At 37.4% G+C, this 23849-nt stretch overlaps 1 protein-coding gene across 3 annotated transcripts in view; it reads left to right on the forward strand.

The window, feature by feature from the left end:
* afmid (arylformamidase) overlaps positions 1-23849 on the forward strand; it is a 142814-nt gene that overhangs the window by 95559 nt on the left and 23406 nt on the right. For all 3 annotated transcript variants that reach the window (XM_028791821.2, XM_028791818.2, XM_028791819.2), the window contains 2 exons: positions 907-1004; positions 1090-1168. In XM_028791821.2, coding sequence (XP_028647654.1) covers positions 907-1004; positions 1090-1168 — 177 coding nt within the window. The remainder of the gene's footprint in view (positions 1-906; positions 1005-1089; positions 1169-23849) is intronic.

The following is a 23849-nucleotide window of genomic DNA, read 5'->3' on the forward strand; positions in this document are numbered from 1 at the left end:
TTCTCAAACTGTGGGGCGTAGTAACAAAAAAGAAGGCGCGGATGTTGCATATGTGGCATAATTTCACTATTCGTAGGAAAATTTTAAACTTGTAGTGGTGTATCGGCAGCAAAAAATATGGGAATAAATTTTATTAGGGTTTCAAAAAAACATTAGGGGGGGCATGATTAAAACTTTTATGAAAACTCGCAAATACTTAAAGGTTGAGAAACGCTGTATTAAATCACTAAATTTTCAAAAGGGACTCCCTGCAGCCAAGTTGTCTATGGTATTTATTGGTTTACTTTTACATGGTGGTATTTTTCCATCTTTGTGTCAATTGGTTGTGAAACTGAACTTCTCCTTGAGTTACATTCACAGCACACAACTTGGAATACCTGTGAATATTTAGAAACCATCTTGTAATTAGTCATGCACTACTGTTCACATAAGCTGAGAGCTCAATCAGCTTATCATTGGTGGGATTTTAGCAGCTATGTTCCCTAAGTACATTCCTGAAATTCTCCACCCCTATCAATAATTTAGTTTAGTTGATAATTTAGTTTATAGTGTAAAGAAAACAACAGTATGTTGACCTTCTACTCATTTAACAAGATAGAAAATGTAATTCTCTTACAAAATGTAATGCCTTTTTTGTGAGCTTCTTTTTGAGAATGTGGCTTAAATTGTAATTTGAGTGTATGCATTTTGTGGTGATATTTTTATCGTAATTCAATTAAAAATGGAGATTGTATTGTTAAAATGATGCATTGGTCCCACCCCTGTAAGGGGGGATACCCCTCCCCCCATGGTCAACAAACAACAGCATCCATTAATAATATCTATCTATCTAAGAGAAACATTGCCATGTCAATATCATTTTAATGTTCTTATATTGGTAAGTTTATTCTTTTTTTTAATTTACAGTGGTGTATATTTATGTGGTCACTCAGCTGGTGCACACCTAGCAGCAATGGTTTTATCCACTGACTGGTCCCAGTATAAGATCATTCCAAATATCAAAGGTAAATAAATAACCCATTATATTATTTGTATTTCATGTTTGATAATTTTAGATAAAATAGTGATAAAATAAATTTTTCATTACAGGGGCTTTCCTCATCAGTGGAATTTATGATCTTCTGCCAATCACTAACATATATGTCAACGATCTTCTGAAAATGACAGAGTATGTTTTGATATTCTTGAAGATTATAGATAGTATGTTGTAAAAACAGGAATGTGTACTATCAAATGAGTATTTCATTTTAATGTTGTACATAATGTGACAAAGTAAGTGCATCACCTTTATTTCAATAGTTTTACATATCAGGACATAGACAAAAAAATCATCTAGTGACTCCTTAAATTTATCAGATTTAAGACTTTGTGACAAAACATTACATAACATTTTTTTTCAATATTAATTCATCATGTGTTAATAAGTGTTTTGTACAGTGTACAGAAGCAATTAAGAAGGCTAACAGAATGTTAAGCTATATAGCATGTTGTGTAGAGTACGAGTCAAAGAAGTTTATGCTTTATCTATATAATGTACTTGTGAAGCCTCATCTGGAGCATTGTTTTGGTCTCTGGACTACAAAAAGACATATCAAAGCTAGAAAAAGTCCAGAGAAGGTTTGTTCCAGGTCTGCATGGTATGAGTTATGAAGAAAAGATTGAATAAGTTGAACCTTTTCAGTTTAAAATCAAATGGAGATTAAGAAGTGATATGATTGAAGGTCTTTTTAAATTATATTGACGTTAGTCAAATGTTTCAAGTCTGTTACTTTAAAATGAGTTTTTCATCATGAATCCAGAGACAGATGGAAACGTCCTTGACTAACCTATGCATGGCACAGGCAGAAATTCAGAGAAGAGCACATTGTCAGTTCTGCTCCTCTAATGGGCACCTTTGTCTTGAAATTTGAATTGCGGGACTGACAGCATGCCCTTACATATATTATTTGTTTTAACATGAACAGTGACTACTGGATTCACCTCTGCTCTGGTCATGAGTCTATCCATCCTTCTAGTGAGGTCTCCCACCTGTGTACCTGCAAAGCAACACACTGTATGAGACTCTGTCTCTGGTGCAAACCTTCATCTCAATCCCCATAATATCACTATCTCCATCTTTCTGGTGACTGATTTTGAGGTGGCCCATTGAGGCTTTCCCATTGCTACCCACCATGTCTGAATTTATCAGGGTCATTGTCCAGCTCACAAGGTCCTGAAAATTGTTTGACACTGTTTACCTTGTGCTTGTATCCAATTGTGACCCCCCCTGTCTCTACCTCTCTAGTTTGGGGTAACTTTCCATGACACCTTGGGGGTACATACTATCTCCCTAAAGAATAACTGACCAACATCTGCAATTCTCTACCACTCTTGCTAACCCCCCTCAAATGAATTATCCCTCAACTAGCATCTCCTGCAGAAGTGGGCATCTAAGAAACATTTTTCACCGAAGCCAGCCTCCAAAAAGTCCAACATCATTATTAAAATTTGAATTATTGAACTGCTCATCACTTTTCTCTTAAAATATGAAGTATGATTTTAATTAAGAAATCAAATCTAAGTTTAATGCAACTACTGCAGCTATTTAACACCTGCTAGCCCTTTAAATTCCTGTAAAACTCTCACCTCTGGGCACTGGGCACATCTTTAACTTTGTTGCCTTCAAACAATGGGCCTCCCCCACTATTCTTCAAATAAACATTTTCCTCCTTATGAATGAACACATATGTTCTTGCTGTCCTATTAGTGCTGACGCAATGAGCATTATATACTGTTGTATCTAGTAATTATTTATCACTAAGGAAATGTGCTTACTTTTTACTGTTAGCCACTACAAAGCTGTTTAGTTACCATCCTGTCTGCTTCCAGCCTGTGCTGTATTATTTTCTGTGCCATGCATGCTGCAGATTTTGAACACAAATTCCTTTTTAGCCAGTTAGAAAAAACTGTTCCTTCTTTGTTTCTGTATAGGCGGAAAAAATTAAAAACCTTTTAAAGAAATAAAAGTTGTTAAAAGTCCTGCATGGCCCCTCAGTAGCAACCAAAAAGAAAATGTTTGGAGAAAACATTATTTTTTAATTAACTCTTATACAGGAGTAACATGTTTCAGTCTGCTGCTCTCAGCACTTCACTAAGCAAGGATGGCATCAGTACTAAAATTGCACGAGAAAGCAAAAAAAGCATTTATTTAAGGTGAGAGTATCATTTGAGAAGCTATTGTTCAAATGATAATAAACAGGACTTCAAGGGAACTTTATATATATATATATATATATATATATATATATATATATATATATGGCCAAATTTGATTAGTACATAGAAAGTAATGTTATTTGTGAGGGTTTTTTCATATTAGGTAACAGTATAAGTGGTGTCCTCACAGATCACTGGTGTATTAACTGCCTCGTTTCTTTATATAAATGGTCCAGATAAAAATGTCACTAATAAGCTGGTTACAGTAGTTTTTTTGGTGAGAGAAAACTGCGAATTGCCAGATACCATAGAGCAAATAATTATTGCAGACGGACCTTCTAAAATGGGTTCAAATCAAAGTAATCAATGTAGATATTAGCATTAACATTTGCAGCGTACCGTGTAATGCATATGTCACTGTTATATGGGATGGCGTGTTTGCAATGTGCCATCTATCAGAATGACAAATGCAATGCATTTTATTACTAAGTATGTTTGTGATGAGCCATCTTTTGGACTAACAGAGACATAGCAACTAGTTAGACACATTCCTTTATTAGTTATACAATTGGAGGCCTGAAAAGTATATCTCACAAAGAAATCTTGGGAGTCATAGTGAGCTCAGCAATGTCAACATCCAGAAGAGCACAGGAACAATTAGAATGGCTAATAGGATGTTGTACTTCGTTGCTCAATGTACAGTAGTAATTACAAGTTAACAATAACAAAAATGTCTACATGCTGTATACACTGAGTACCAGGCAAGTGATTTCCACTCTTCAGGATTGGGCAATTTGCATTAATGAGCAGGTGTACCTGATAAACTGGCCACTGAATTAACAAATAACAAAATGTTTGTTAGTCAATAGTCTTATAGTATAGACTTAGATATTATTATTAGGTAAAGATCAGGAAGCTGAACACAGGTCCATACCATGTGATTTTTGTAGGTCTGTCATATGAGCCAGTGACCACATCTGGAGTGACCCATACGAAAAGAGGTTCACATCCAGTTTCAGTCCAGCAAACAGAGTTGGGCAGAATACTGTAAAAAGTATTTAGACACTGAATACAGAATAAAGTTCTTATTGTATTCAGATTTGAATTCTGATTGAATGCTTCAAAATGTTCTGAATACTTATACTTTCAGGAGTTGATATGTAGCCTACTTCATAGAAATTATATAGCAAGTTAAAGCATATTTAAAATCAAGTTGTGACCTGAAAATGCACTTCAATCTCACATAAAACATTTACTGTTCACCAAAAACAAGGGAAACCAGCTTTTTCATGAAACGTTTATTAATAAAAGTTGAATATTCGAGAACAAAATAATCACTGTTGCTCAGAGTGTGGTTAGCTGTTTCACATTCTTGACTTGTTCTTCTCTTAAGAAACCAGCTTCAACAAAACTATCATTATAAACAAAGTTTGCATTTTTCATGTGGCATATGTATGCTTAACTAACCTGCCAACTAAAAACTTCCCTAAAATATTATTATCTGTATTTAGCCTCTGTACATCCTCAGATATACTTAAGTCAAATCAACTACATGACACTTTTCAAAAGATGTAAGATTTTAATTTTTTTGTCGAGAGATAATACTTTGTGCTTCCTCTTAGCCTGTGTTTTGTCTTGGTAGAGTTCTATATTACTCTTCTTTCCCTTTTTGTATTCTTTAATGTGTAGCCTTTGTTAGAATGCCTCAAATTTCATAGACATAGCACTGTTTATAAGGTATTGTACTTTATAACTTCCTCCTATCTTCTACATCTACTAGGGGGCTCCGCCCCCTGCTCGCTTCGCTCGCCAACCCCTGGTGTTGGGAATGACAAAGAGCGTGATGTATGAATGAGATATAGAATAGTGTGACGGTGTAGATGATGCAAATAGAAAGCAAACAATAAAGTGTGTGGCACAGTGTAAAGGTTTATTTGAAAATTTCTTTGTACACGCCGTTTAAGTGTAAAAGGTAATTCCAGCTCAGAACTTGTAAGGTCAATGAAGATGGTTATTGTTGTGATCAGAGTCAAGTTTGTCAGAGCTTAGAAAGAGTTGTGTCTCTCCAGGAAGTAATGGAATGACTTGGGTATTTATGTTTTCCACATTAATATTTTTTGGACATAATATAGTGCGTTGTGTTAAAAGGGGCATTTGGTCTAATGAGATTGCTGTTCCAAATCTCTCTGTAACTAAGTCGTCGCAGATAAAGGCTTGAGGAATTGTAATATGTGGCTGAAGTCCATCTGTATTGGTGAGTGTACCATCTCTCAGTTGTAATAAGCAATTGTTATGATCTGGTCCTGGACATCGTATCTTTTTTACTAACTGTATCTTTTGAAAGCAATGCCAATTGTCTGCGTATTTTAAGGTGCACTGAACAATAGCTGAGTGCATGGCATCTGGAAGAATAGCTAATCACTGTCTAAAATCTCCTCCTCATAAAAGTACCTTTCCTCCAAATCGAATATTATTATTCATAAACGTTTGTAGAAGTTTATGAATGGTGTTGAATAAGTGACTTCATGCCATTGAACATTCATCAATAAACAACATTTTTTCAAGACGGATGTCACGTGCAGTGCCACCGTTAATGTTCATAGTGGATACCGATTTGTAGGATCTAATGTAGTTGATAAAGATTTCACTTTCAGGTACATCGTCAGTTATAAGCTTCTGTAGATATTCAGTATATGAATGTAAAGAAGGCAGTCTAATTTGACCCTTTTGACAACAACGTGTAAATGTATAACTTGTATTGCCAGTTGTTTCTTCAGGGAAGTGAACTGAATGACAATGATTGCAAATGACATTCATTAATCCGAATGAATTTTCCTGGTGTATGTTTTGCTTGTGCCGTTTGAGAGGCGCGTTGTTGCATGTGTAGTATTTGGGACGTGTTGTTTTGGAGCTGTAATCGATTTGCCTGTGCTGTGTGAGAAGCCCGTTGTAGCCTTCGCTGCCATTAACGTATGTCTGAGACGGGAGGTGTTTCGTTTTGAATCCGTGCCTGTTGCGATGCAGCACTTTGATTAATAGTTTGCGTCATGTGGATCTAGGATGTAGATTTGTGCATATTTGCGTTGTTGATTTGTTTCAGGGTGCACTGTTCCAATGCGATGCAGTATTTGTGCACATATGCGAAAGCAGTATGGGCCATTGCCTTTTGGTGGCCTGATATTTACTCCGGTAGATGCAAAAGCAAATGAACTATTGTAGGATCTAATGCAGTTCATAAAGTTTTTACTTTTAGGTACATCGTTAGTTAGAAGCTTTAGTTGAGCTTTGCGTTTTTGGAGTCGAGACATTTTTTCTTTTAGAAATATGGATAAGTAATAAGGAGTATTGCACTCACTGTTAATATGGAGCCTTTTCTGCGGTTGAACAATTAATAGTGCCTTATTGTAATGAGATCCACCTATGCTGCATAGCCGTCTATTTTGTTGTTTCTTTCGTGTTCGTGTGTTTGTTCCTGTTATCCTTTCCTTTTCGTTTTGTACCCGTGACCGTGTATTCATGACTTGTTTCTTTCTCAGCATGCGAAATATGGATAAGTAATAAGGAGGATCGCAGTCACTGTTAATATGTTTCCTTTTCTGCAGTTGAACGGTTAATAGTGCTTTATTGTAAGGAGATCCACCTATGCTGACACCTATGCTGTCTAGTGTGAAGGTGTTGACGTTCACTTTAGAATATGTGGCTTTGGGTGTCACTTCTTATGGATGTGTGTGTGTGTGTGGGGGGGGGGGGGTTGAGGATTGTTGTCGCGCGAGCGTCTTCTTTCTTTTTGTGTTCCTGTGTCTTGTTGAATCCCCCTCTTTGTGTGTGTCACGTCCCTTGCTTGTAGGGTCTGTGGGGTGGTTTTGTGTTCTTTTTTTTGTGTTCCATGGGCTTGTTGAATCCCCCTCTTGGTGTGTGTCCCATCCGGTGCCTGTAGGGGGGGGGGGGGGGTGCCTTGCTGTTGTGCGCGAGCCTCTTTTTTTTTTTTTTTTGGGTCTAGTTTCATGTGCAATGTGTTTCGTGCTTTGCCTGCGTTTGACTACTTTTTTATGTGCCTTTTCCTTTTTTCGGTGCTCGTTGCACCTCATTTCTCCATTTTTCCTGTGCTCACTCCTTTTTTCTGTGGTCTTGTCCGCCTCTCGCGGCCCCTCATCCACCTCTCTCGCCCTCTTTTGTCCGCCTTTCTCGGCTCCTCAGCCGACTCTCGCGGACTCTTTTTGCGCCTGCGCAGTACGTCTTTTTGCAGCTACGGCCCATTGCCGGATGTGCCTGCGTCCATCATCCGGTTTAGCATTCTCGGTTAGTAATATGGATAACCTCAGGAAATTACTGTATGTAGAGTAAAATATAAGCAGGAGTTAATTTACAATTTTAAATGTGTTATTGATATTTTTCATAAAATAATAACAATAAGAAAAGTACAAGTGAATATTGGCACCCATACAACCTGATAAATTCTTGCCAGCCAGGTAGTTTGGCCTCCATGCGGGGATTGGTAGTTGCTTTGTTTATGGTTTTTAGGGTCTTAGTCCAAACACAGTCACTCTTGCCAAAGCTGGTCTGATGCTCCATCCCATACACTGCCTTTTCACATCTTCACCCAAGACAATTTGATAAGCAGAAGCTTTCCAACTAAGTGGCCTTCCTGTCCTGCAGAGAATCACTTGAGGCACTTCCCCCAACTCTTCCATAAATTTCTAAGTCAGTCCTAAAGACTGTGGGGGTGGTGGAGGTTAAACATCAAAGCATCGCTGTTCGCAAGAATAAAACACTACTATTACATTTGCTTTGTTTGACTTATAAATAAAGACATAGAAAATATTTATCAACTTATATACAAAATTTCACACCATAACACTCCACCCCATGTATTATCATGATATTTCCCTCTACTTATTACCCTTTACCTGTTTTCTTCAGGGATAAGTATATCCATCAGGTTCCCAGGTTGGTCTACTGACACACCTTATTAAGATGCAGAATGATTAAAACACACATACGTAAATATATGCATACACAAGAACCTAAACACAAAAGTAGTATATGAAAGATCTATACACGTGCATGTTATTCCGTAGCACTTTAACCCACATAAGTACCAAATTAATAACACATGCAGAGTCTGCTTTCCCTGGTACTCCCAAGAGACTTACTTATCATAGGCTTCAACTGTACGATTTCTTAGAAATATATCAGACCTAAATGTTACTTTTGGTCTCCAAGAATATATTCAAACATGCAAAGACTCAACATCCTTGGCTGTAGGCCATTTATCAACCATTGAATGTCTTACTTAATGTACTGTTCTTTATTGGACAGAGCTCATTGTCCTCAGCTCAATAAACCATGCAGCTTGGATCACATGGCACTTCCTTACTGCTCAAGGGGTTCAAAAACATTTACCTTATTACTTCAGTCACTCTAGAAATGAAGACAAAGTATTGAAAGTCAAAAGCCATGGTGTTTATTGAAGAACAATAATACCAGTAGAGAAAAGCATAAAAGAAAATGTGAATAGCAAAGTCAGGATACATATAGTCTTTAGAAAAAGCTTACAAAAAGTGAAAGATGTCAAAGATAAATGTCCCAGGACAGCATTGATTTAGCAATCAATATTCATGAAATGCTTTAGCTGACGATCAGGTGAAAACAGTCACACTTTGCTGGTGCCCTCTCCAGACATCGCTGTCTTCTCCTCTTGACGTTGCTCTGCCCTATTCTGATATCGCTCTGTCTCTTTGTTTAGTCCATCATATTTATTTTAAAATTCCATGGGGGTTTTGCAAAATGTGATTGTTGGATACACCTGATTGGCTGGCTGTCAATGTGATGGATGAATTTCCTCATACTGTTTAATCTGTTTGAGTACATCTGTTTCCCAAACAATAAAGATTTTGGTGTTTTAAGAACCTTTATGTCCCAAGCCGTAAACCGGTTTGGCAATTTCTTTTTCTTTTTTTTTTTATCTTTTATTGAATTTATTAAAAGCATAGAACATTCCATACAATCAGGAAAGAGAGGAAGGCCAACATCCATCCATCCATCCATTTTCCAACCCGCTGAATCCGAACACAGGGTCACGGGGGTCTGCTGGAGCCAATCCCAGCCAACACGGCACAAAGCAGGAACCAATCCCGGGCAGGGTGCCAACCCACCGCAGGACACACACAAACACACCCACACACCAAGCACACACTAGGGCCAATTTAGAATCGCCAATCCACCTAACCTGCATGTCTTGGACTGTGGGAGGAAACCGGAGTGCCTGGAGGAAACCCACGCAGACACGGGGAGAACATGCAAACTCCACGCAGGGAGGGGAAGGCGAACAGCCAGAGTAAAATGTTTGAGAGTAGTAAAGAGAGAAAGGAGTCCTTTCCCCAATATAAATGTTTATTCTAAAAATATTATTGATTAGATCCTGTCAGGTTTTAAAAAAGTTTTGAACATGATCCTCAAAAGTGAGAATTAGATTTTTTCCAATTTCAAATAGTATATGACATCAGTTGCCTACTCACTTAAAAGACATGAGTTAAGATTCTTCCAGTTGAGCAAGATAGGTTTACGTGCCAATAGTGAAGTAAAGGCAATTACAGTATGTTTGTCCTTCTCCACTTTAAGCCCATCTGTGAGTACACCAAACACAGCTCTTAAAGGGTTAGGAGGGATTGGGACACCAAGGCTGTCTGAAAGGCATTTAAACATTTTTTGTCCAGAATGATGTTAATTTGGTACACGCCCAAAACATTGTGCCCTAGTAAAGCTGGAGCTCGATTGCAACATTCACATGTTGGATTTTGCCCTGGAAACATTTTGGACAATTTTAAGCGAGAATAAAAGATTTTAAGTTGAATAGTTGAATGCTTTGCACATATGGAGCTAGAGTGTATTCTGTGCGTGTCTGCTGTCCACTCCGTTTCTGAAATGTTGAGTAAGAGATCCTTTTCCCACTGTACTGTAGGATCTTTAAAAGGTTGGGACTTTAAAATGTTTTTATATATTTTAGAAAAGCTGTCGGAGTCCCCAAGACTGATCAATATCTCTTCTGGAACAGAAATAGGTGGGAGGTGACAAAAAATTGGGCAGGTTTCGTTTAGCAAAGTTTCTAATTTGGAGCTACAGTAGTGGAAAAATTGTGTTGATGGAGTGAAATTGTTCATAGGATGCAAAGACATTATTTATATACAAATCTCTAAATGATTTAATCCAATTTGTTTTCCATACATCAAAAACTGTGCAAGTTCGAGAGGATGAAAAAGGTGGTTATCATGTAGAGGTGTCAAAGATAAAATATTCTCTAACTTGAAGTGCTTATAACATTGGTTCCATATTCTGAGTAAATGAAGGACAATTGGATTGTTAATATTTTGATGATACCTTGCATTAACTGGTGTACAAAGCAAAGAATATTAAAAGTACTGCAGAATTTCATTTCTATTGCAGACCAAGCTAGTGTGTGTTCATCTACAGTGCATCCGGAAAGTATTCACAGCGCATCACTTTTTCCACATTTTGTTATGTTACAGCCTTATTCCAAAATGGATTAAATTCATTTTTTTCCTCAGAATTCTACACACAACACCCCATAATGACAACGTGAAAAAACTTTACTTGAGGTTTTTGCAAATTTATTAAAAATAAAAAAATTGAGAAAGCACATGTACATAAGTATTCACAGCCTTTACCATGAAGCTCAAAATTGAGCTCAGGTGCATCCTGTTTCCCCTGATCATCCTTGAGATGTTTCTGCAGCTTAATTGGAGTCCACCTGTGGTAAATTCAGTTGATTGGACATGATTTGGAAAGGCACACACCTGTCTATATAAGGTCCCACAGTTGACAGTTCATGTCAGAGCACAAACCAAGTATGAAGTCAAAGGAATTGTCTGTAGACCTCCGAGACAGGATTGTCTCGAGGCACGAATCTGGGGAAGGTTACAGAAAACTTTCTGCTGCTTTGAAGGTCCCATTGAGCACAATGGCCTCCATCATCCGTAAGTGGAAGTTCGAAACCACCAGGGGCCTCATGTATAAACGGTGCGTACGCAACATTTCTGTTTCCATGCTCAAATCGCAATGCATAAAACATAAACTTGGCGTAAAGCCACGCACATTTCCACGGTACCTCATATCCTGGCGTACGCAATTTCTCTGCTCGGTTTTGCAGACTGGCGGCACCCAGCATCAAAGCAGTGCTACTGTTCCTGTGTGGTTACGCTTTCTTTCTTAGACCCACATTCCTGACGCAGCTTTATAAATACACTGAAATTAACTGCATATTGTTTATTAGTGTAATGCATCTGATTGTAATTAACCTCTAGCAATATAATGGTCCAGGGAATAGCCATAGTATTCCAAATACCATAACTGCTTTGATATGTGACAAGTTCTTTTCGGGCACTGTGCGACTTTGTGAACTTGAGCTTTCGAGTTTCTCCGACACTGTGTCACTCGATCAACTTTCTTTTGTTGATTATAACACTGTTTAAACCAGCAAATAGTACGTTTTTCCTTTGCCTCCACTTGGTATTCTCTGAAATTCTTATATTTTCCCCTGTGCTTTTCCCATTGTCTTTTCACAGAAAGCTATTTATATCAATTTGCATATTCAAAGAGGCATAATTCTGGAAGGAGTTGGGGCGGGACAGCAGGCGCATGCACGTGCGTTACTTTTCACGCTGATCAGGATTTATGTAGTGGAAGAACGAGAAAGTTTGCGTACGCACAGATTCCTGCATCTGGATTTTTCTGTGCGTACACACATTCCTGCTTTTGTGCCTACGCCATGTTATAGTGTGAGTTCTACGCACAGCGTTATACATGAGGCCCCAGGACTCTTCCTAGAGCTGTCTGGCCATCTAAACTGAGCGATCGGGGGAGAAGGGCCTTAGTCAGGGAGGTGACCAAGAACCCGATGGTCACTCTGTCAGAGCTCCAGAGGTCCTCTGTGGAGAGAGGAGAACCTTCCAGAAGGACAACCATCTCTGCAGCAATCCACCAATCAGGCCTGTATGGTAGAGTGGCCAGACGGAAGCCACTCCTTAGTAAAAGGCACATGGCAGCCCGCCTGAAGTTTGCCAAAAGGCACCTGAAGGACTCTCAGACCATGAGAAAGAAAATTCTCTGGTCTGATGAGACAAAGATTGAACTCTTTGGTGTGAATGCCAGGCATCACGTTTGGAGGAAACCAGGCACCGCTCATCACCAGGCCAATACCATCCCTACAGTGAAGCATGGTGGTGGCAGCATCATGCTGTGGGGATGTTTTTCAGCGGCAGGAACTGGGAGACTAGTCAGGATAAAGGGAAAGATGACATCCTGCATGAAAACCTGCTCCAGAGCGCTCTTGACCTCAGACTGGGGCGATGGTTCATCTTTCAGCAGGACAACGACCCTAAGCACACAGCCAAGATATCAAAGGAGTGGCTTCAGGACAACTCTGTGAATGTCCTTGAGTGGCCCAGCCAGAGCCCAGACTTGAATCCGATTGAACATCTCTGGAGAGATCTTAAAATGGCTGTGCGCCGACGCTTCCCACCCAACCAGATGGAGCTTGAGAGGTGCTGCAAAGAGGAATGGGCGAAACTGGCCAAGGATAGGTGTGCCAAGCTTGTGGCATCATATTCAAAAAGACTTGAGGCTGTAATTGCTGCCAAAGGTGCATCGACAAAGTATTGAGCAAAGGCTGTGAATACTTATGTACATGTAATTTCTCAGTTTTTTTATTTTTAATAAATTTGCAAAAACCTCAAGTAAACTTTTTTCACATTGTCATTATGGGGTGTTGTGTGTAGAATTCTGAGGAAAAAAATGAATTTAATCCCTTTTGGAATAAGGCTGTAACATAACAAAATGTGGAAAAAGTGATGCACTGTGAATACTTTCCGGATGCACTGTATTTGTTTCAATCTCCAGGTTTTTATAGCTTGTATGTTTGCCGCCCAGTAATAACATTGAAAATTAGGTAGAGCCATGCAGCCTTCTGATTTAGGTCACCTTTTAAATGCATGGGTTTTTCGAATTCCATATAAATGAGGTTCTGATTGAATCTAATTTCTTAAAAAAATATTTGTTAATGTATATGGGAATGTTTTGAAATAGGAACAGAAGCCTAGGGTTTGGCAATTTCTAGTACCACAGCATCTCCTTCTGTTCTCAGATTATAAGGTAATCGAATACAGCTTGAAGCATCAACATGTCTTCCTTTCCCAGGCTGTTAACCAATTTAGTCCTAGGTGCCCATCTCCTCACAGGTGATAAAATAATCAGTACAGCTTGAGGCATCTCCTGGATATTGTGCTCTGTTTAAACAGATGTTACTATGAATCGGGAAAATGGAATGCTTTGATGTCCTGCCTTCTTAAGTGTTAAATTTATCCTGTCCATATGAGCAATATATTTGTTTTAAAGTAACACAATTTGTTAACTGTCCTTGTAAGAAAAAGTTCATTTTTGTTTGTGTGAGCAAAAAATAAAATATAAAATCCAGGACACTATACCTTTGATGGATTGCTTCGGCCATTTGATTTGGTTTTTGGAGTAATTTTTTCACAGAAATAAAGGGTGCACATATAACCCTTCTTTTTCATAAATACTGTGGTAGAAATTAAATTTGGAGATATGTTAAAGAAGGAAATCTTGCCCTTAATTAAGACCTGTTTGAGTACGGAACCGGGCAGGAGGAAGGTTACTCATTGCATCCTTTATTTACTCTTCAGAAAATGCTGAAGAGGGAGCATCCTGTACAATAATCTCCTAAGGGACAGTGTCCTGGGCAGAGGTTGGGAGCAAATGATCAAAGAATAAGAGCAGATTTATATTTATAGACAATTGAATTAATAACAGTGCTGAATTAGTCTGGTAAGTTAAATGACATGAGATGAGAGCTAGGTTAAATACCCCAAAATAAAAGTATAGTTAAATGACATGAGATGAGAGCTAGGTTAAATACCCCAAAATAAAAGTATTGTTATGCTACATTCCTGTTCTTCTGATATCTCTCAGGTTCAGCCCTTATCCTTGAAATTGCTGTGTGTGTGTGACAACTGTCCAGTCTTTGCTGGGTGCAGGATATCTGCTGATTTCGTAATCCTACTAGAACATCCTGTATATGACATCAACCTTCTCCTAATACATTATTGTCTTTTTTTGTTCAGTTGACCTTTATCTGGTTTTCAGATATGCTTGAACAGGTTTCATAAATTTCATAAAGTAGCTGTATTCTTGAATACAGTGGAACCTCGAGTCAAAAACGACCAAAAAGTTCACCAAACTTTTGCATCTGTTCATGACCACACACTCGGGTGACGAACAAGCCAGTTTCCCTTCCGGTTCGTACGCGCCAATGATTTCCGCACATGTTCAGTCTCTCCCTGTGCAGTGAGCGAGTGAGAGCGAGAGAGAGAGAGTGCGAGAGAGCGAGCGAGCGAGAGAGAGGGCTGGCTGCGTAAGGCCAAGAAGGCAGTTAAAGAATGCATCGGCTTGTTTTTAAAGAGACTGATTAATGAAGACTTTTTTGTATTGGATTTTAACCTGCACTTCACTGTTTACAGCGATCGGTTCGTAGTGTGCATTGTTGCAATGTTACTTTTCTTGGTTGTTTATTAAATTACGGATTTTTCAAATGTTCATGTTTTTCCCTGTGCTTAAAACTCATTAAAAAAAAGTGCAATAACTCATGGGGAATCTTGAAACTAAGATTAAAACTGCCATATTACCAATTAAAACTATAAATGACATTAAAAACTCAGAATCAATGTCTCCATGATGGGACAGTTAACTTTGTGAGCTGGAATGTTAAAGGCCTGAATCACGAATTAAAGAGAAAGAAAGTATGCTCTCACCTAACAGGCTTAAACGCTAAAATAGTATTTCTACAGGAGACCCACTTACTAACCAAGGATCAGTTCAGATTACAAAAAAACTGGACTGGCCAAATGTTCCATTCTAGCTTTATAAAGAAAACTAGAGGGGTGGGAATTCTCATACATAGAACAGTTCCATTTGTAGCATCAGAGGTAGTGTCGGACCCTGAAGGGAGATATGTGATAGTCATGGGCAACTTATATAACAGTAAAATGATTTTGATAAATGTTTATGCACCCAATGTTGATGATAAGGAATTCATGCAAAATCTATTTGCATCCATTCCCAATGTGTAAAATTATAATGGCTGGGGACTTTAATTGTGTTTTAAATCCACTCTTAGATAGGACTCCTGTGACAGGGGGGATGACATCTAATACTGCAAAGATAATTGCACAGTTTTTAAATGATCACAACTTATCAGACCCCTGGAGGTTTCTTAACCCAAACTCAAGAACATATTCGTTCTACTCACCAGTGCATTATAGCTACTCAAGAATTGATTATTTTTTTATAGATAATAATTTCCTGCCTACAATTAAATCATGCAAATATGACACAATTGTTATCTCTGACCATGCCCCTCTAGTCTTGGAGCTAAAATCATTAAGCCCCTCACACTCACCTCGCAGATGGCGTCTTAACCCTCTTTTATTGGCAGACGAGAACTGTACAGAATTTATATCCAAACAAATCAGCTTCTTCCTAGAGACAAACACGTCCACAGAGGTTTCTGCAGGAACACTCTGGGAAACTCTAAAGGCCTTCTTAAGAGGCCAGATTATTTCATATCTTTCCCATAGAAATAAATTAGAAACCAAGAAAGTGTCAGAGCTAAGAAATGAAATTACTAGAATAGATGAAGAACAAGCCAGGCGTCCAAGTGAAGCTCTTCACAGGAAAAGGCAGGCCCTGCATACAGAACTTAACATCTTAACAACTAAAGAAACTGAACAACTTATTTATAAGTCTAGACAGCATTACTATGAACACGGAGAAAAAGCTAATAAGCTTTTAGCTCAACAAATTCATAAACAAGAAGTTCACAATGCAATACCAGTAATCACCAACAAGAATGGAGAAGAAATCATCGACCACAATAAAATAATGCACACATTTAGAGATTACTATAAGTCTTTATATTCCACTGAGCCCAAAGAAGACAACACGCAATCTAATGCATTTCTGGATAATTCACAAATACCACAAATAGATGCTTTAAGTGCTGAGGAACTGGATAAACCTCTTAACGCTAACAGAATTAATAGACGCTATAAAGTCACTACAAAGCGGGAAATCATCAGGCCCTGATGGTTACCCCGTAGAGTTTTATAAGAAATTCTCCACTCAGCTAGCTCCACTCTTATTGGCAACATTTACAGAAGCTAAAGACCACCAAATACTACCTCAAACATTTCGACAAGCATTAATCACCATCTTTCCTAAACAAAATAAGGACTTGTTACAATGTGCATCATATAGACCAATTTCACTCCTGAATAATGATGTTAAGATACTCTCAAAAATCCTAGCTAGAAGGATGGAGAAAGTGCTGCCCTCGGTAATATCACAAGATCAAACTGGATTTATTAAAGGCCGACATCTATCTTCAAATCTCCGACGCTTGTTTAATGTTATTTATTCACCAGCAAAATCAAACACCCCAGAGATATTACTATCATTAGACGCAGAAAAGGCATTTGACATGATCGAATGGAATTACCTTTTCACTGCATTGGAGAAATTTGGGTTTGGCCTGAATATTTGTGCTTGGATCAAACTACTGTATACCAGTCCAGAAGCTTCAGTTTGTATTAATAACATTTGCTCAGACTACTTTAAACTAGAACGTGGTACCAGACAAGGATGTCCCTTGTCGCCACTGTTGTTTGCAATCGCTATTGAACCACTGGCGGTTCACTGCTGAAATTCTTATCAGATAAAGGGGATTGTCAGAGAAGGACTGGAACAGAAAATTTCTCTATATGCAGATGATATGGTCTTGTATATATCGGACCCAGAAAACACTGTCCCTGCTGTTTTAACAGCACTAACAGAATTTCAAAAGATATCTGGTCTTAGAATTAATCTGAATAAAAGTATACTCTTTCCAGTGAATTCACAAGCATATAATATTAGATTAGACACCCTACCTTTTACCATAGCAGATCAGTTTAAATACCTAGGGGTAAATATCACAAGTAAACATAAAGCTCTTTATCAACAAAATTTTGGCGTCTGTATGGAAAAAATTAAGCAAGACTTGCATAGATGGTCAACCCTTCATCTCACTCTAGCCGGAAGAATTAACATTGTTAAGATGAATATCCTTCCTAAACTTTTCTTTTTATTTCAAAACATTTCAATATATATCAATAAATCGTTTTTTAAACAGTTAGATTCAATAATAACCTCATTCATTTGGAACTCAAAACACCCACGTATCCGAAGAGCGACCCTACAAAGACCTCAGGCAGAAGGAGGCATGGCTTTACCTAATTTTCAGTTTTATTACTGGGCAGCAAACATACAAGCCATAAAAACCTGGACACAAATAAATGAACATACACAGGCTTGGTCTGCAATAGAAGTAAAATCCTGTAGTACTTCTTTATATTCCCTGCTCTGCTCTCCAATAAATGAAAGTTATCGCAAATGCACAATTGGGTTATTAGTATTTTACTCACTCAGAATATGTAACCAAATTAGGAAGCATTTTAAGATGGAAAATCTTTTATCAGTGGCACCTCTGCAAGAGAACCACCTCTTTCAACCTTCGCAAGTATATCCAGTTTTTAATACCTGGAAAAGTTTTGGGATTAAAATGCTCAGAGATCTTTATATAGACAACATATTTACATCTTTTGAACAATTACGTTCAAAATTTAACCTCCCAGCTACACATTTCTTTTACTTTCTTCAAATTAGAAATTTTGTTAAACAGAAATTGCCCGATTTCCCCCACTTTGCACCCTCCACAATGCTGGAAAAAATACTGCTCAATTCTGAGGAAACAAACACTATTTCCGCAATATATAAAATCTTATTAGAGTCCCTACCTTTCAAAGATCCAAGAGGACATTGGGAAGAAGATCTCTTAATCAATATATCAGAAAAGGAGTGGAAGGTAGCAAAGCAGAGAATTCACTCGAGTTCTATATGCGCAAAGCATAGAATTGTTCAACTAAAAATTATATATCGAGCTCATCTGTCTCGCTTAAAACTGTCCAAAATGTTTCCAGGCCAGGATCCAACCTGCGAGCGCTGCAACCAAGCTCCTGCCTCACTGGGTCACATGTTCTGGGCCTGCACCAAACTAACATCATTTTGGACAAAAATTTTTAAGTGCCTCTCTGACAGCCTTAGTATCACAATCCCTCCTAACCCACTAACAGCTGTGTTTGGTGTCCTTCCAGATGGACTGGAATTGGAGAAGGACAAGCAAACGGTGATTGCATTCACTACACTTTTGGCACGCAGACTTATTTTGTTAAATTGGAAGAATCCTAATTCTCCTCTTATAAGTCAGTGGGAAACCGATGTTTTATATTATTTGAAATTGGAAAAAATCAAATTTTCAGTTAGAGGATCTGTACAAAATTTTTTAAAAACATGGCAGGATTTAATCAATATTATTTTAGAATAAGAGAATTAACTATTATTGCATTTAACTCCCTTCTCCATCTCATATTTATATAGATATTTACTTTTCCCCTTCTTTTGTCTAATGTTGCCTTATTAAAAAGCTTAAAGCAATTTTCCTCTAGCTAAGCTCTCCTTCTCAGGGGTGGGGTTTGATTTGTCTTCAAATTTGTTGGGTTATAAATTGATCTGTTTGTATGGAATGATTACAATGAAAATTAATAAAATAAAAATATTAAAAAGTAAAAAAAAAAAAAAAGTGTTTACAGCGAGCGGTTCGTAAAGGGTATAACGTGAATTCTTGCAATGTTACTTTTCTCTGTTCAAGGTTTTCTCAGTGTTATTCAATGTATTTACATTTAGTTTACTATTACGCTGTGCATTCTATGGTATTATTAACTATTTTTGTGCTTAAAAATCTTCAAAATAATATATTTACATACAGTTTGTACAGTCTGGAACGGATTAATTGTATTCACATACAATCCTATGGGGGAAATTACTTCAGGTCACGACCAAATCGAGTTACGACCAGAGTTTTGGAACGAATTACGGTCGTGACCCAAGGTTCTACTATACATCTTTAGAAACTTACCATGAGGTGAATACTTACTTTTGTATTCTGAATACATAATGCTGATACTTCTATTTTTGTAACAACATAACCCTGCCAGCAACAACACCTTAGTATTCAAATCAAATCCTATTGGATCCAATCAGAAATTTCCATTGATTCTGGAGCACAGCTCTCAAGAATATAAAATCTAGAGATGTTTGGTTTGGTGCAAAAATAAGAAGAAAAACTGGTTAAGAAATGAGAAGAAGCAATAGTACCACGCAACTTACTTAAAATACAACCCCAATACTAAAAAAGTTAGGACGCTGTGTAAAATGTAAGTAAAAACAGAATGCAATGATTTGCAAATCTCATACAGTATGTACATATAGTTCAGCTTTAAAGTTTAAGTCGGAGACTTGTAGATTGTCTAATTCGTGTTGCCATCAGAGAAAAGTAGTGTTTCTTCCCATTGAAGAGGTGTATCTGCGAGAAATAAAAGATTTGTTTTTTGGTGAAAGTGAAATCCACAAACACTACAGGCAAACTATCTGAATCTACAATATTCTATTCGCATTTTCATCATTCAATGCTCAAAATGTAGATTTACACGATTCGGGACCATATACAATGAGAATCTGTGATCCCGCAACAATTACAGCTACTACAAGTTTAATTTCAAAGAAATCACAATTCGGTCAGGTTTATATTTATGATCACGGAAAAGCGATGCAACATAGAATCAAAAGAGTTAAGCAATCGGACGTATTAGAAATTCTAAAGCCAATAATGGATACAAATCCATATGTATCGCACTTTACACAAAATTTATCTGCAAAACACGGACAAAGAAGTTTTCTTGGATTTCTATATGAATCTGAAAGATCACGCTCACATTCATAATAAACCAACATTTGACAGATTGTCAGATATAATAGTTTTGAAATGACTAGCGCGTAGGGCCCGCACGGAGGTTGAACTCCCTAGTAGTTTTTAAACAAAAAGCCCATCTACTGTAGCTGTGGTTTTTGTAAAACTTTATTATGTTTCCATGTGATGGAATATTACAGAGCTAAACGTTTGAATGCAAAATAAAGCTACTTTAGCGATGTGGATACATTTTGCATATTGTTCTTTTGTGAAATATTTTTACTTAACCAAACCTGTCCCAGAAATTTCGTAATTTATAAATATGACATTAAAAGAAAGGGAATTTTCATGGTGTGTTATACTTGAATTACAGTTGATTTTAGAGAGCTGAGCAAGGCATGGTATTCTGCCTTTGCAAAAATGGAAGGGCATACAGATGACACCACCCAAGACCAGGAAATAAAGCCGTAAATTTTAATGAAAAACAAACAAGGGTCAAAAACCACTAAAACCAAAATACCAAAAGCAAACTGTTAACCAAAAATCCTTGTAAGTAAACTGGAAAATGCTCTAGATAAAGTTTTTCAGCTGCTTACTATACTCTTTGTAAAAAATTGTTTTTTTATTCAAAAACAAAAAAAAAATTTAAATAGCCCAATGATAATATTGTCACACTTTGACACTTCCAGTGGTCATGTGAGAGCAATAACGCCCTCCCTGTTGCTAACAAAAACATAGCTGTGGCTGCTTGGAAGAATACAAAATGGTTGCACCGGACCATCATAAACAAAGCAAATTTTCACAATACTAAAATATAGTTCAAACCACAGACTGTACACGGGAATTACTCTAAAATCATGACATTAGGGATCTCAGGCAAAGGAGTTTTGTGGCACTCCATGATGTTGGCTCACTTGAGCTCATCTCCACATTCCAAATGACGCTCCTTCTTTTTGTCCATTCTACTCCACTTCATATTTTTCCTAAATATTTTAAAAGGAATCAATTTCTTGTCTTCATATAGATGTCAGCCTGAGCAGATTGCTTGCATGGAAGATTAGGCCATGACTTCTTTACCTTTATCCTCACCATCCATACTAAATCAGCCCTAATGCTGCCTATGTAATTAATAATTTCTTTCTTGACTACTACTCAAGACTTTTCTGTGATTCTTCCATTTCCTCATCATCCAATATCAAATAATTTCTCATTACATTTTCTATTATCCAGCTTTCTGATAGGGATGCCTCCCTTTTAGAGGCTCCTATTTCTCTAATGTTGTGATTGGTGTTTTTTTTTTTTTTAATATTTATATTTTATTCTTAATGAATTTTGGGTAAGTATATGTAGGGGTGGGGGGTATGACCAAAATTCTATATCACGGTATTTTTCAAAATTATCCTGGTTTCACGGTATTCAACGGTATTTTTTTCCCCATGCATGAGTGGATGTTAACCACATTTTCCACTGCAATTACTGGCTAAGAATAACCTATTCAACTGCCAAGAGCATTGTACATTGTACAAAAAAAACATTTTAATGTGCACACAAGTATTAATACAGGTTTGCATGGCCCCATAAAGTGATAGTTTTCAAGGGGGTGGCACTAATGAAGAGAAGGAATCACATTGCATGACAGAGGCAGTCAAAATATAGAACCTTTTTATTGAACAAATTTTGCAAAAACTTAAGCTATAATTTTGACAACATATTTTCAACCATCCAAAGAGGCATTTAGACTTGAGTCAAAAGTTGTATTGCATCGAATATGTCTTAGAAAAGGAATAAATAGTAAATATTTTTTGTAAACCAACTACACTTTGTGTTAATGTTAACAATCTCTGTCCACTGACACATTAAAGTGACTTTTTAAACAACTTTATCATCATTAAACTGCATAATATTTAAACTAATAAATAATAACAATAAAATAAATAATAGTTTTATTACTTATAGTTGCACTATTACTTCAAGGCTTCAAGCCCAGGTGCATTACACAGTATTCACCAAATTAAAATAAAATAAAAAAAGTGCAACTTGGTGATGACATCTTTACCAACTGAACCATCATTTAGGCAAACTGCATTAATATGGACCTTGCTTCAAGCTAAGCTATATGCATAAATAATAAAACTGCAACTTGCATTTATAATGCTATTTGTGGTATAGCCCTACGGAATCGTATTAGGGCCACGGTGAAGAAAAAAACAACGGACACAGGGAAGAAAAAAACAAACTATATGTCGAGAGTAAACTCAACATTTCCACTTTATTCTCGCCGTTTATGTCAAAAATAAAGTCAACATTTCCACTTTATTCTCGCCGTTTATGTTGAGATTAAAGTCGACATTTCCACTTTATTCTCATAGTTTACTTCATAATTAAAGTAGAATGTTGTAAACTAAACTTCTTCCTAAAATCAATGTTTAATTTACTAGATTTTGTCAAACCCCGTCATAAATTAATGCAGCACATTAAATGCTTTGTGTTAAGTGTTCCCCGACCCAGTTGTTAATCACTACGCTTCTTAAACTGACTTCCTCCGCACTAAGAGGAGACAGCGATCACCGCACAGAATCCATTCACTTCATGATATTCCTGCTTTCTGAAAATTTAGAATGCTAAGATAAATACTTGATATCATTTTCATGATGAAATGCATTAAAGCAGGTATTAAACATGCACGGTAGTGAGGCGGTAGTGCTGCTCCCTCGCAGTAAGGGGTCCCCAGGTGTATGTTCAGTGTAGAGAACTTTATGGCAGGTGTGACGAGGCTCCAAAAAACTGGATGAATGAATGGGTATCGCACAGGTTTAACTTAAATATTGTGTAAATGTTGGGTTTGTGATCTGGTGGTCGGAGACACGAACACAGAATTCAATGCATTTTCTTTTGAGCTGGCTTTCTTTATTGCATGCATGCTGTCTCTATCTGACATACCAAAACCCCAGTTCCTATCCTTTCTTTTTCTTTCTCCACATAACCAATCACCACACGATAAACGTCTTTGTGAAATTAATACTAGTTATAAACTTAGCCCACGGAGTGTTCAGAACTTTAAAAATATCTTCGTTATACATGTTTAATTATGCCATCCATTCAGGGTTGCGCCCATCCCTGAACGAGTCGCCAGCACATCGCAGGATGAATACGAGCAAAACATACACTAGCAGGGTCAATATAGCATAACAAAACCCCACATCCTACATGACTTTGAAAGGAAACTGAAGCACGCAGAGTAAACCCACCAGAAAAACATGCAAATGCAAGGCAGGTACACCCAAGACACCCTTGCTGCGAGGCAGCAGTGCAACCTCCATGCCGCCGTGTCCCCACATGATTAATGCATGCTTTAATGCATTTCACCATGAAAATTATATCAAGCATTTATCTTAGCATTCTAAATTTTCAGAGAGCAGGAATATCGTGAAGTGAATGTATTCTGTGCAGCGATCGCTGCAGCATCTCCTCTTAGTGCAAGAGGAAGTCAGTTTAAGAAGCTCGGGGAACACTTAACACAAAGCATTTAAGTTGTTATATAACTTTTGACGGGGTTTGTGAAAATCTAGTAAATTAAATATTCATTTTTTACGATGAAGTTTAGTTTACGATGTTCTACTTTAATGACAAATTACGAGAATAAAGTCAACATGTCGACTTTAATCTTGACATAAATGGTGAGAATAAAGTAGAAATGTCGAGAATAAAGTCAACATGTCGA

Source organism: Erpetoichthys calabaricus, chromosome 14 (genome assembly GCF_900747795.2).
Source record: "Erpetoichthys calabaricus chromosome 14, fErpCal1.3, whole genome shotgun sequence".
NCBI classification, from domain to species: domain Eukaryota; kingdom Metazoa; phylum Chordata; class Cladistia; order Polypteriformes; family Polypteridae; genus Erpetoichthys; species Erpetoichthys calabaricus.